This window comes from Lampetra planeri, chromosome 29 (assembly GCF_965212315.1).
Source record: "Lampetra planeri chromosome 29, kcLamPlan1.2.h2, whole genome shotgun sequence".
NCBI classification, from domain to species: domain Eukaryota; kingdom Metazoa; phylum Chordata; class Hyperoartia; order Petromyzontiformes; family Petromyzontidae; genus Lampetra; species Lampetra planeri.
In genome coordinates, this window is record NC_136135.1 from 11,746,526 (window position 1) to 11,760,920 (window position 14,395).

General features: G+C 48.6%; 1 protein-coding gene across 7 annotated transcripts in view; it reads left to right on the top strand.

Moving 5' to 3' along the window:
* The first annotated feature begins 1,664 nt into the window (after positions 1 to 1,664).
* The window catches only part of LOC144728674 (uncharacterized), a 28,585-nt gene continuing 15,854 nt past the window's right edge, over positions 1,665 to 14,395 (top strand). For 4 of the 7 annotated variants that reach the window (XR_013587551.1, XR_013587552.1, XM_078608266.1 and 1 more), the window contains exons 1-4: positions 1,665 to 1,883; positions 2,349 to 3,232; positions 4,999 to 5,143; positions 12,517 to 12,625. Coding sequence is in view for 5 of the 7 variants with exons in the window: in XM_078608266.1 (XP_078464392.1) it covers positions 2,479 to 3,232; positions 4,999 to 5,143; positions 12,517 to 12,625 (1,008 nt within the window). In the remaining 2 variants the exon portion in view is untranslated. The other 3 variants (XM_078608262.1, XM_078608264.1, XM_078608263.1) reach the window with 3 other exon arrangements.

Sequence of the window (14,395 nt, forward strand, 5' to 3'; positions counted from 1 at the left end):
ATGTGACATGTCTGTCTGACATGTGACATGTCTGTCTGACATGTTACATATCTGTCTGACATGTGACATGTCTGTCTGACATGGTACATGTCTGTCTGGCATGTTACATGTCTGTCTGACATGTGATATGTCTGTCTGACATGTGACATGTCTGTCTGACATGTGACATGTCTGTCTGACATGTTACATGTTTGTCTGGCATGTTACATGTCTGTCTGGCATGTGACATGTCTGTCTGACATGTGACATGTCTGTCTGACATGTTACATGTCTGTCTGACATGTGACATGTCTGTCTGACATCTTAGATGTCTGTCTGACATGTGACATGTCTGTCTGACATGTTACCTGTTTGTCTGACATGTGACATGTCTGTCTGGCATGTTACATGTCTGACATGTTACATGTCTGTCTGGCATGTTACATGTCTGTCTGACATGTGACATGTCTGTCTGACATGTTACATGTTTGTCTGGCATGTTACATGTCTGTCTGGCATGTTACATGTCTGTCTGACATGTGACATGTTTGTCTGACATGTTACATGTTTGTCTGACATGTTACATGTCTGTCTGGCATGTTACATGTCTGTCTGGCATGTTACATGTCTGTCTGACATGTGATATGTCTGTCTGACATGTGACATGTCTGTCTGACATGTTACCTGTTTGTCTGACATGTGACATGTCTGTCTGGCATGTTACATGTCTGTCTGACATGTTACATGTCTGTCTGGCATGTAACATGTCTGTCTGACATGTGACATGTCTGTCTGACATGTTACATGTTTGTCTGGCATGTTACATGTCTGTCTGGCATGTTACATGTCTGTCTGACATGTGACATGTTTGTCTGACATGTTACATGTTTGTCTGACATGTTACATGTCTGTCTGGCATGTTACATGTCTGTCTAAACGAGTCGACCGTGAGCGCCATTAAAAATCACGGGAGTGCAACCATGGGGAGTGCTGTGGCTCGCGATATACTCCCAGAGTGCTGAAATGATAACTGCGGCGTGGTTATGAAACACGTGCGTCTCCCCAGGAGTCGCACTCCTGAATTCCACACCACCACCACCAGCATCACGCGTGTCAACCCTCGTGGATAGAGAGGGGTTCACAGCAGTTGTAGACTGATTCCAGTATCTACGCCATCGCGGTCCTGAATGTCAGCCTTTTTAAATAGGGCCCTACAATAATGATAATAAATAAATAAACACGCAACGTTTTTTCTCTGGTAAATATCAATAAAATACATATTTTCGTTGTCTCAAAAGGAAAGGGGTAGGAGGGGGTCACTCACAACCACTGTCCTATCCCCGAGCACTCTCCAGACTCAATGCTGCTGAGCTTGCGAGCTCTGCTGCAGATCGGATGCAATCAGAATCAGACTATTTATTGACACTGCTGGAGGAATCCGATGAGCTATGAAGCTCTGTTTCACAGATGGTCCAGTAGGGACACGGGGTAAGAACGTTCCAACAACAAACAGTACACAAACAGGATAGCAATGCAAAGTACAAGAAAAAGTAAACAAATCACCCAAACTCAAAACAAAACCATCCCCATCCTACCAGGCAAAGCATTAACACAAAGAGAGGGTGATCATTCGGCATTGTTCAGCAATGGGGGGGTGGGAAGTGCCCAGCCAGCAGGCTCCGCCCAGAAACGGCCCAGCGGAGCTGTCATTGGAGACGACGGAGAGAGAAAAAACACCGAGAACGGGGAATTCCACTTGAAGCGCCATCGGCCAGCCGGCGTCAGCTTCTCGCTCCGCCGAGACCACCGCGTCGAAGTTCCTGCCGGGGACCACGCGACGTGCAGGTGGTGACAGTGGAGTTATTCGTTCCCGCAGTTCGTGGCACTGGAGCAGTGCCGAGGAGGTAATGATCATACTGCGAACCTGGCAGCGTGCCCTCGCACTGTGGAACTGCGCCCGCCTTTATACCCGACCGATTTCGTGACGTTGAATCGATCGCGAGAAGAAAAAAAATTCCGATAATTTACGCGTTGCTAAACGGTGCGCGGCGTTGCAATGTTTTGCTTGTGCCGTCAACACAAATCCCAAGGGATGTGCTGCTCACCGTGAGCATTCACGCGGTGCTCCGATTCTGTCCTCAGCCCTGAGGCAAGTGGTGCAAAATCCACGGGATGAATTGTCTACAAAGTGCCACTCGTTTTATTGATCCCAGAGGGATGATTGGCTGAGTAACTAGAGTGAATGCACTTGTTAGAAAATCTTGACGATGCCTACGTGTGCTCATGTTGTAGTTGCAGCATTACGGCGTTGCTTATGTTGTGTGCTGAACGTCATCCCCTTTGCTGACCCTATTGCTGTGTTATTCCAGGCCCAACACTTTGCAAGTATTTGCGTGCAGTCTTTAAAAGACTGTGAACGAAATGTAAATATGTTAGACGTTCAAAATAGTCAAACCGCGCCCGGCGAACGCGAATGATGGACTCGGACTCCTTGGGACAATGGCAGCAAGACGTTCGGGGCGTCGCAGAGAAACGGGACGGGCCGGCGAGATGCGACGACGACGACGACCGGTCGACGAGGTGCCAAGCGAACAAACCCCGGAACCGCCTCCTCCTCCTGCTGCTCCTGAGGACGACGCCCATGCCAGAGATCCTTCCACGGGGGGTTCCGCTGTCGGGAACAAAGCCGGCAAAACGAGAAAATCAAAGGCCGCCGTTGGTGCGAGAAGGACGCTGCGAGCGAGGGCGCGGTGTCAAGGTCCACCTCGTCGCGAAGGAACGCAAATTAGGACGTCGTCACCTGAGGATGACGCCACGCCACTGCGCGCGGACGGGCTACGGGCCACCAGCACGGGCACCGCCGACAGCGTTCAAACCCAAATGCTGCCCGGGGCGGACATCCGCAGCGAGCCGTCTTCGGCGGCCGCGATGGAAGCTCCAGACTCTCGCCAGCGCAAAGCCGCCCTCCCGCTGCTGCGCAAGAGAAGACGTTTGGCAGACAACGACTTGAGGGATGCGAGCGGAACAAACCCCACCGAACACAAGCGCGGAGCCCGGGGGACCGCCGACCACCAGAGGCCCGCGGGCCCACGGGACGTCGTCGCCGACCGCCAAGGGGGCTCGGCGGGCCCAAGCGGCACGGCCGCCCTGTCGCCGGGCCGCACCGCGCCGGCACATTGGCGCAGGCTCTTACCGAGGAAGACGCCGGCCACGCCGGCTGGAGGGTTGCGCTACGCTCCGCCACGCTACTCGGGTAGGTGGCCACCTTGGCGTCCAGAGTCGCTTGTGCTGCAGTGCTCACACTGAGTGTCATCATCATCATCATCACGATCCATGGGCAGATAGCCCTTAGGTGTTCACTGCACACTGCCTAATTTGTTTCCACTTTCCTCTGTCTTGTGCCAATATTCTCAAGTAGTGCAACATCTTTCTGGGACCAATCTCCACTGTCGTCGTTAAGCCATTCTCAGTGAGGTCTTCCTCTCTTTCCGGTTCCTTCCATTTTTCCGAACAGCACACTTTAAATTGTCCTGTTGTACATCCTATATATAAATCTTGACTTAAAGCTTTCGTGACTACCGAAAGACCCAAGAACATGAATTCCTGCAAAGTCCCGTAGATAGGTTCAATGTGTCATAACTGCCTGCATCTTCAGGTCGTCTTGTACGTCCAACCTTTTTCTTCTACGTTGGTCACTCTTTGGGTTCAGCTTAGATGCAGTATCCTTCTGTAGCAATACATTTCGAGTTCCAATATCTTATCCCTGTGAGTAGTGTTTAATGTCCACGTCTCGCAGGTATACAGAGCTGTACTGAATTGCACACACATGTTCCTATAATGTTGAGTTTGGTCTTGTAGCTGATTTGCTGTACACTGAGTGTACAGCATGCAAAGCAGTCAGGCAGAATGATCATCCAGCATTCACTGAGTCAGTCCTCATTCTTCTTCTATCGCTACTGCCATGGTTCATCTTCCCATGAACGTCACTCAATTCTTCCACCCAAAGTTGACTGCCAGGTCTACTGCTCTGCCTCGTTCGTGCTTTGTACAACCACCGCCTTTGGAACCCACTCCCATCGTATAATTCGCCAACTTCTTGTAATCATCTTGCTCAATTTAAGAGATGCATTCACTCCCATATATAACGGCTGTAATAGCACGGTTTGCTTCAAGCCGCTTAGCATTCTGGGCCTTTGGGCTTGTACTCAGCAACTGTGATAAAAAAAAAATCTAACCCGATGTACAACCGTAGTACGTTAAGTGGAATAGGTGAAGAAGGTTGCCTTGGCGTTGTGAGTGACCCATTAGGTGTCAGTATGAAGACGTGCATTTGTATAAGACCAGTTCGTGCGTAAGGACAGAATGCACATTTGTTTAAATTGCACATCAAGTATATGCTATTATTGTGTTATTATGATTGAACCAACATTAACAATCACATCAGATGGCTCATGTAAACATGACTAACAACATGACAGGAAGGTGTGCCTTCTGTGTTTACTTCCCTCCTTAAAGTAAATGCTATTTTAAAAAAAGTTTGGGAATGTTTTCACTCACGAGTGATATATGTACTATAATGTGTTCCCAGCATATTGAAGTATGGTCAAACAACTTCCACTGCCTGCACCGCATTGGGAGGCCCTCATCCAGCAGTGGATTGGCAAAATGGTTGTACATGTGCATGAAACGTTGGATGCTGTAGCGCGTGTAGTCTTCCTCTAGACATCTCGTAGAATGTTTCGTCCCACCAGAAGATGCTTGGCATAGTATCCAGATAAAACATCGCACGTCTAATTGCTAGAGATTGGCCGTGAGAAATGTTCTCCAACTCACCGTTGAGCTGAAACAATCATCATTGGAGCATTAAACGCTTGTATACCACGCGACAATTTAATTTCGTTTTGGCCGTACAGATGGCAGGCGGAAAGTTTCGTGATGTGAATTCGGCCAGATCATTACGTCTCGTTGGGAATGACGCTTGTAAATAATAAGATTAAAAAGTGCGTGGTATGTGTGCAGGTTTGCCCATAGTGCCCACGCTCGTGCCAGTTAAGGTCTTCTTGGCCTCCTCCGGCTTCGCCGCTCCCCGGCCACCGTCACTTCCGCACGAACACCCCCACTCGGACATCGCCATCGCAGCCAAACCCGACGAAGACGGAGACACGTACGTTTACCGAAATGTTTACCTACTGCGGCGGACGCCTGATAAACAAACTGCCCTCTACAAATGTCATCTCTTAATAGCACCTCCGATTAACGCGGTTGGCTACGTACGGTGCAAAAGAAGTTCAACGTATATACGTTGGATGCTCGGTATTTGGGCTTTTTGTTGTAGCACATAGGCTGTCACGAAGACATTAGGTTGATTCTTCGTCAGCTTCACAGAACAAATCGGACTTGGAGCTACTGCAGAACTGGCCGTCAATGACAAATCCTGACAGTAATTGGCACCGAGTTTAAGATTTGCTGCACACCGCAAAAAAAGTGTGAGTGAGTCGGTGGGTCAAATGAGTAAGTGAGTATGTGTGAGTGTGTGAGAGATAGTGTGAGGAAGTGGGTAAGTGAGCGAGTAGGTGAGTGGGAGAGTGAGTGTGTGGGTGAGTATGTGAATGAGTAGTTCAGTGAGTGAGTGGATTAGTGTGGGAGTGAGCGAGTGAATGGGTGAGTGTGTGAGTGAGTAGGTGAGTGGAAGAGTGAGTGGGTGGGTGGGAGAGTGAGTGCAATTGTGTGTGAGTGTGTAAAGAAGTGGGTGAGTGTGTGAGTGAGCGAGTGAGTGTGTAAATGGGTGAGAGTATGTGAGTGAGTAGGTGATTGGAAGAGTGAGTGGGGGGGATAGTGCAATTGTCGGTGGGTGTGTTAGTGAGTGAGTGTGTGAGTGGATAATTGAGTGGATGATTGTGTGAGTGAGCGAGTGAGTGGGCGAATGGGTGAGTGAGTGGATAAGTATGTGAGTGAGTGAATGGGTGAGTGGATGAATGGGTGAGTGAGTGGATTCGTGTTTGAGTTACTCGGTGAGTGTTTGAGTGAGTGGATGAGTGAGCAAGCGAGTGGGTAAAGTGTATGAGTGGGTGGGTGGGTGTGTGAGTGAGCGAGTCATTGGGTAAGTGAGTGACTGTGTGAGTGTGTAGGCAGACTATAACGTCCCGACCGTTTCTCGATGTCACAATCATGTGATTGAGGACTGCTAACCGGAGTTGATGATGACCGTGGAAGGTGACACCACGTTACGTACATCGCAGCCACACCAGAAGATGCATTTTGGTGTAGATAGGATTGATAAGGACAATTTAGAATATGCAACGCACACAGTTTTCGTTCACTGCCAGAGAGAGAATTAATTAGAGGCACGGGAAACCACAAATAAGCGGGAAGGTAGCCAAAACCTGGTGCCAACAATTGCCCAAGCCCTGTGGTTCTACATTGGGATACCGTGGAGTGAATTACTTCACACTGCCCCGAATACAAAATTATGAATAGAGTGGTGGGTGGATCAGTGGGTGTACTGCAATTCACCAACTCGCAGACACAACAATTGAAGGGCCAAATCACTTCGAACGGAATCGCTTAATAGTTGCTCTTCATAAGCCACATGAAAGGAGGTGGCGACTGTTCCTCTCCCTTCCAGCACTTGTCTTTCGTCACTTGTATTCACTTATGTTGAACTTCTTTCGCACCATATGTAGCCAACCATGTTAATCGGAGGTGCTCTCCTAATTCCTTCCAAAAAAGCTCCCCTTAATCACCTAGCGCATCTCTGCCACCTCCCTCCATGCGACCCACGGACCCCACGCGTGACCCTGCTCAAACAGTGGGAGTCCAGCCCTGCCCTGCCAGAGGCTCACGCTCTCCTGCCGCAGCGGCATTCCCTTTGCTTCACCATCCTCATCGGCCTCGCCGCCGCCGCCACCACAGTGGAGGCGATTGATTGTCCCATCGTTATTCTACTGTGCCCTTTGCATGCTGCGCTGGTGGCCGACTTTGCCTTGTTCCTCGGTCGCCATGGTAACTGATGACCACGGAAGAAGAGTTGGAACTACAACTACAGCGGTTATCCTGCAGGTCAGGCATTGGTAGTGCTCGAGGGCTGCTATGGGAGTTGAGGGATGGAAAGTGGTAATATTGCATTGACGCTTTATGTGATGGGATGCAGATAACTATTCGAGGATTCAAGTGACCCGCCTTTCCATACTGACCGAACTAATGCATTCGAACTTTCAATCTTAGTTGGACTCGGGCCCTTCTGTGTGGAGTTTGAATGTTATCTCTCTGTTCTGCGCGGGCTTCCTCCGGTGTCTCCGGTTTCCTCCCGTAACTAAACACACACACAATGTAACCGGTATTAACTAAAACATCCCAATGTTGAAAAAATTACCTGCAAATGGCTTAATTGGGAATCGCACAAAGCAGCAGCAGCAACAACACCGTCCCCAACTTTAAACACTTGGCAGTGCCCTCCTGAAAAAGAGTTGAGATTCGGTGAGACTTTCCTGGGTAAACAAGCGAAATAATTGTCAATCATAGTTGAAACGCTTTAAAAGAAGACAAGTGGATGATTTGTACAAGGTCGACAATCTTTTGTCAACAGAGTGCCTTGGACTGAGATAAAAACAAGTGGGTGCCGCGGTGGTGAGATGTTAACTCCCTTGCCTGGTATACAGGAGGTTATGGGTTCGATCCCGACCCTGACACCTGAATATTAGGAGATTGCATGTCTCTCTTTCTCTGTGGTCGTGTGGATTTTTCTCCGGGTGTTCCGATTTTTTCCCTCCACATTTATAATCGACATGCGTTTAGAGTATTTGGCTCTATACATTTCCACGTGATAAGCCACTTTGTTGACCTATCATTTGTGGCCAGGTTGCTTCTGGAAAAGGGCTATAAAGCGTCGTGGGCCTTATTTGTCAAAATATAAATAGTTGAGTTGAGAGTGTGCAGCCCTGCAGTGTGTGTGTTCGTCATGCACCGGTTCTACAGCCTCCCCCCCGCTGTCCTGCACACACGCCCCAACCCGCCCAACCTCCTCTCTTCCACTCAAAAGCTCGCTGTCGGCTTCTGTCTCTGAATCCCAAGTTACTTGCTTGATCTTGCCATGATATCTCTCACGTACCTCACAAGTACCTGCACTGAAATGCCAGAAAGCGTCTCTTCCCACTGGTCCAGCACTGTGACCTCTGCAGTAACACAGGTACAGGTTTTCCAGTCCGTTCATTTCAGAATCAGAATCTTTATTTAGACTGCAGGAGGAATCCGATGAGCTATGATGTTGTTTTATGTCCAGTAGGGACGGGTCAGGAAGTTACAACAACAAAACATTACAAACACCGATATTTACGTTCCCATAACCCCTTGCATTAATCACCTGTACAATCTTACTTCCTGTTGACACCTGTGATGAAGATGTGGAATCCCCAATTCCCAATCACCGGCACCAGCTTCTGTTGTGGACCGCTCACCTTAAGACCCCAGTGCCTCAATCTACAAAAGAGCCGCAGTGATCCGGTCGAGATCCTGGTCAACAATCCGCATCCGGAGAGTTGCATGGAAATCACGCATTCCGATTCCCGATCGCCTCCAGTCACTACTCCATGCACGGATTTAATGAGCAGGTTAGTAGTCGAGCACAACGGCGAATGAAGGTGGTGGACAAAATCAAGCTAGTTAAGAGCTTTTCCAACATCCCAGAGGATTTGGAAGTGGATCATAACGTTGTAGAGAGACTGTCAAAAAAAGACAAACACGTCATTAAAGATGTTCCAAGAAAAAATAATTGACTGCCTTTGAAATTCAACCTTTCCAGCGAATTATTAATGTTTAATATAAACACAAAGACTCAAGGCAACTTGAGTCTGGTGAAGTTCATCCTCACAGCGGCTTTGCCTTACCATCGAACACAGATAGTCAATGCATCACGTGCTTTCAGATACATTTCTGTGGCCGCCTCTTCCTTCTGTTTCAACCGAGTAGTACCCCCTTGTCTGACACAACATGGTTCTGAGAAATAAATGTGTGAATAATGAAGATCAATATTTTAACCATTTGTCCATTTTCTGAGGTTATCCACCAAATTAGCAATAACTGCAAGCGAATAACAAAAAATGTAACGGACGTTCTGCATGCATGACGGCATTTTCTCTCGGTCGCTGCTTTCTCTGAGAAACCATATTGTTTAGGATCAGTGAGTTAATAAATGTATTTTATATCGTTCTAGGTTACCATATGGATTTAAAGTTATCATAGTTATTTTATATTGGCAGTTTCATGAGTGATTATTCACCAATGACTCTCATGTATGATATAATGTCACATTCATAAATGACCTCACGTGTACCCCCTGGGACATTGCCACGTAGTGCCCCCAGGGGTCCGCCCCCCCCGGTTGAGAACCACCGCTCTAGAGCATGGGATGACAGCGGCAGCTTGTTGAAAGTGTGGAGGACCTCGCCACGTGAGATCGAAGCGCTGGCAAGATGTGGCGATGTAACGAGGTCACGAGTGAATAATGAAAGATCACGTGGGCCGAACATAGTTGAGAACTTTTCCGTGGGGAAGAAAACGAGTAAAAGTACTGTGTTGGTTTTTTTGGTGAGCCTGCTCCGTGAGAAGTCGTGGTGAGAGGGGCTGAAGGGAAGGACGGACATCTGTTTGAGAGTGGTATGCAGAGACCGGAACGCCACTTCTCAGTTTTTTCGCGCATTTCCACGTGGACGTGCACTGTTTTGATCGCCACAAATATAATTGCCCACAGGGAATGTTAACTGAAAGTGCTTCATGGAAAAGCATTAATAATGCTACAACAATACTACTAAAATCATCAGCCATGGCCAATCCACTGCTGGATGACGACCTCCCCAAGCCACTGCAACCTCTCTCTCTCGATCCTGTGATGCAATCATCTAACCAGCACCTGCACACACGAGCTGATTTTACCACTCCACCACATGGTCGAAAGTCACTTGGACGTGTTCCGTTCCTTGGTTCTATTCGAATAGATAACAGTAAAAACGCACAGGACACGAAATACCGTAACAACTATATTTGTGCGGTCTTTAAAAAGTTAATTGTACGAGAAAAGTGTGGATACAACGAGTGAGCATATTCCCATGTGTGAAGTAAGTGCACTTCAAATGTTGTCTTATACAGGAGACCATTGAATATCGCGAGTTCATCGTTCGCGGCTTCGCTTTGTATACCAATTGAGCTACCGCGGGGGTCACCGGAGTTTTGACCTTTCACGAGGGACGCGAGGCAGTCGGTGGCACCTCAACCTTTGCTGTGCTGGCATCTCACGGACAAAGACAGAGATCCCCCGTGTAGCCTTAAGAGGCTGTTGGGGCAAGTGCTGTTAGCCGAGCGCCTATGAAGAAAGGCAGGGCACACGATAGGGTGGGTGGCCAGCACCACCCCTGGCCGCCTTTGTCTCCACAGTGGCGATGTTTTTTTAAACACCGCACCAGGTACTCATCTGAGGCCGAGTCGACCTAGGGGAGGACCAGCACCAATCCAGATAATCGCTATCACTGGTGGCGGGCGTGGGTGGGAATCGAACTGGGGTCGCCGGGTTCGTAGCGCAGTGCGCGAACCGGTCGTTTCGCTACCGCGCCTCACTCGCGGACACACACACATCCTGTATATAAGTGCAGTATTCAGTATTTATACTACAATCTATCGTGCAGGAATGTTTCTTGTATCGGGTGTTTACATGTTCATTACAATTAGTTTCGTTTTTGTGGCATACAGTACAGTACTTATTTCAATTGCGATGCGTCTGTTTTTGGTTTGCCGTGTCCAGTACCCATCCCCATTATTTAGGTTCGATTTAAGTATTGAATATCGCGGTTTTGGTTTTCGCGGCACTTCCCAAGAACGCAACACCGCACCCCTCCCAGGCGATATTCTCAGGGTCTCCTCCACTGCTGGTTCGTTCATTGTGGCTGGGACAAGTGACACTGTAGGGGAAAGTCCCCTGCGTGCACCCCCTATTGGAGTCTCGGGCCAGCTGCCATCACGGAGCAATGAGAACTTCCTCTTTCAGTTGTCGGGGACTTTCCAGCCTTCACCACAAATAAGGCAACGACATCAAAGCCGTTTTGGATTAGTGCACTTATGCACTCCCCGCGTGACTGTATGTACTTTTGCAAACAGTGCATACAATCACTTCCACGCTTTTTAATCAATCGCGCCAGGAATTTGTATCGCCTAACAAAGCAAGACTTTAGTCGTACCGATGTATTTATATTGCCAATAGCAGTGCATTATTTAACTTTTTATAAATAAATGAAAACTATAAAAACTATATTTTTATTTTAACAGGTAAGGTCCACTGAACTGTAATAGCTCTTTTTCAGAAGCGACCTGGCCACAAATGATAGCTCAACGAAGTGGCTTATCATCATGTGGACATTTATAGCAGCCAAATACTCGAAATGCATGTTGATTCTACATGTGGAGGGGAAAACTGGAGGACGCGGAAAATAAATCCATACGACAGGGAGAGAGACACCGCAAACTTCAAATATACAGCAAGGGTTAGGGTCGGGATCGGGATTAAACCCACGACTGCCTGTACACCAGGCGAGGTAGTTAACATCTCGACGCCGCGGTGCCCTTAGTGATCACATCATTCACACGTGGAATAGGAACCACTGACGATACGCCACCTCAGGTGGTACCGACAAGTGAAACATCTGCAGCAATCCACGCAGCGCCTGCACGCGAACTGACCTTCGTGAACCGGTGTTACCCGTATTTGTTAAATATTTCTCCAACGTTATCGTGACTTTATATTTGCACTGTACTGTATCTGATGCGTGGGCATCGTTGTGGCTTTTTTCATGTATTTCTGCTCTGGCATGAAGCTGGAGCTGAAGAGTAGTTAGAGCATTAATGCTCCCCTGCTCACGATCTCTGATGTATTATTATGAATGACCCTTGTTTACCTAGGTGAGCATTGTAGAGTCTCCCTTTCAGTAGGGCCCTGCTAAGTTTTTAGCAGTAGGAGGACAATATTGCCCTGCGTTTTCCAATTGCAGTAATTTGCAGAGTAATTTTCCAATTGTTATGGCCGTGATGCTTGCACACAATGATTATGCTTCTTTGGTTTACTTTTTGCAGAGATCGCGTATATTTTTTTCCGGTTAATGCACCCGCAGTGGTTCATACTGCAGATGCATTAACCAGGGCCATTTACGTATTTATTTATTTCTCTCCCTTGTGTATCTGCTGCTCTACCTGTGTGAAAGTCCACGCGTCAAAGCCTTCGCTAAATACATTTGGCAGGGTGGCGGACTGCCAGCTTTGTACCCTACATCCTCTGATGGAAGCGAGTGAACGTATTCATGCTTGATTTTGAGGGCATAAGACACAAACACTCTGCCGATTTGTTGGTCTGCTGTGGTGTCAGCAGAGTACGGCTGTTTCAATTTTGGGAGTATTTTTATTAGTTTATTTGTGATTATTAATCTCGCGTGGAAGACGATATATTCTTCGTCCACCGTATCCCTTGTACCAAACGTGACTCCTGGAGGACTTTGTTGACAGGGCGCTACACATCGCTGTGGTGCAGCAGAATGTGCAAATGGTTAACAAGATCGTGCAGCTCTTCCACATGGGCCGGATCAGCCTGGATGTCTACAACCACTTACACCAGGTGAGCCGTGCCGCTGCCACCATCACCACCACTGCCACCACCGCCTCCACCAAGTGAGGACAATTACACCGGTGTAAAGAACTCCCATGGTTTGCGCACTGCACTACAAACCCGGCAACCTGAGTTCGATTCCAAGTTATCAGCGAGTGATATCTGAATTGGTCCTTGGCCAAATACTGTACGATATTGTCACTGCGGAAACGCTTGTAATCTTGCTTTGCATACGGTTTATTTTGTGAATGTGATAGGATGTTATTTTTATTCTCCATAGTAGGTGGGGACTTTCCCCGAAGAGCGAGTTAGTGTTGTAAGAGTTGTGCATAAATTGTACGTCCCTGTATGTGTGCCGTGGCAAAACAACCCCCTACCTCCTCCGTGGGCAGTGCTGTGGGGGGAGGGCCAATTTCGATTGGCCTTTCCCCTCATGGCATTTGTGACCACCACAGCGGCCAAAAGGGGGCTCTGGATGGGTGCCAGGGGCTGGAAACCCCTCCACCTTCAATTAATTACCGCTAAACCACGACATAATTTTTTATTAATAAGCTTGTACCGGAGGCCCCGGGGGGTCAGGCGTCTGATGTCTCCTGGCCAAACAACATTTGGCGGAGCCAGGAGACTGAATCTTTACCCTCGGGGGTCCTCCTGAAACAATAAAAAAAACTATGTGTGGCTACGTGAAATGTTTGAACACTCACTGGGAGCTGGACCGGTACCGCCTGGATCTCTATGGTATTCAGGAGGTCCGGTGGACCGGCTCTGGCTCCTGCCACCATAACGGATGGACAGTCCTCTACTCGGAGACTGCCAAACAACAGGGAGTGGCTCTTCTTCTGAACAAAAGAATGAAGGGGGTTTGGGAGCGTGGCGGTGAGGTGTGGGAAGCTGTAAGCTCCAGGCTACTTAGGGCTCGCCTTCCCATCAACCAGAGACGAGGAGTGGTGGTCGTGGTTACTTATGCCCCCACTGAAGATGAACATCCGTAGAGGGATGCAGGCAAGGCCAATGAGTCAGATGCCTTCTATGACCTCCTGTCACAGGTGCTAGCTAAAGTGGCCCCTCGGGATAGAGTCATCTTGTTGGGTGACTTCAATGCTCGAGTTAGTCATGATGCTGGCATCTGGCCTGGAGTGATTGGAAGGCATGGGCCAGATCAACTCAATAACAACGGCAGGAGGCTGCTAGATTTTTGTGCAGCCCATGGGCTTGTAATTACCAACACGCTGTTCCGGCATTGGCGCATCCACACAACATCATGGATGCATGCCGGGTCCAAGCAAGAACATCTGCTGGACTACATAGTGACGGAACAGCAGATGCGGGCCCACGTCCTTGATACCAGGACCTACCGTGGAGCTGATCTGCCCACTGACCATCGACTGGTCATCTGTAAGATGTGCCTGCCATTCTTCCACTCCAGTGGTGGGTGTACACCCAGGACCCCATTTAAACCCCTAATGGCATGGTCCCAGCTAGCTGATGAAAGTTGCAAGCGAGAATTTAAACATCGCCTGCGGCTGGGGTTGGCATCGTCCCTCACTCCTCCTGATGTCGAGAGGAAATGGGCGGGGTTTAGGACTGTGGCTCATGCAGCTGCAATGGCTGCTTTGGGTACACGGTCCAGATCTCCCCAGATACCCTGGCTGACAGAGGAGGTCTTCAAGCTGGCTGAGAAAAAACGACAGGCCCACTCTCATCGGCTACAGCATCCCACATCGGAGAATGAGGAGACTTACCGCAGCCTTCACTCGGAGGTTCAGAGAGCTGTGAGGC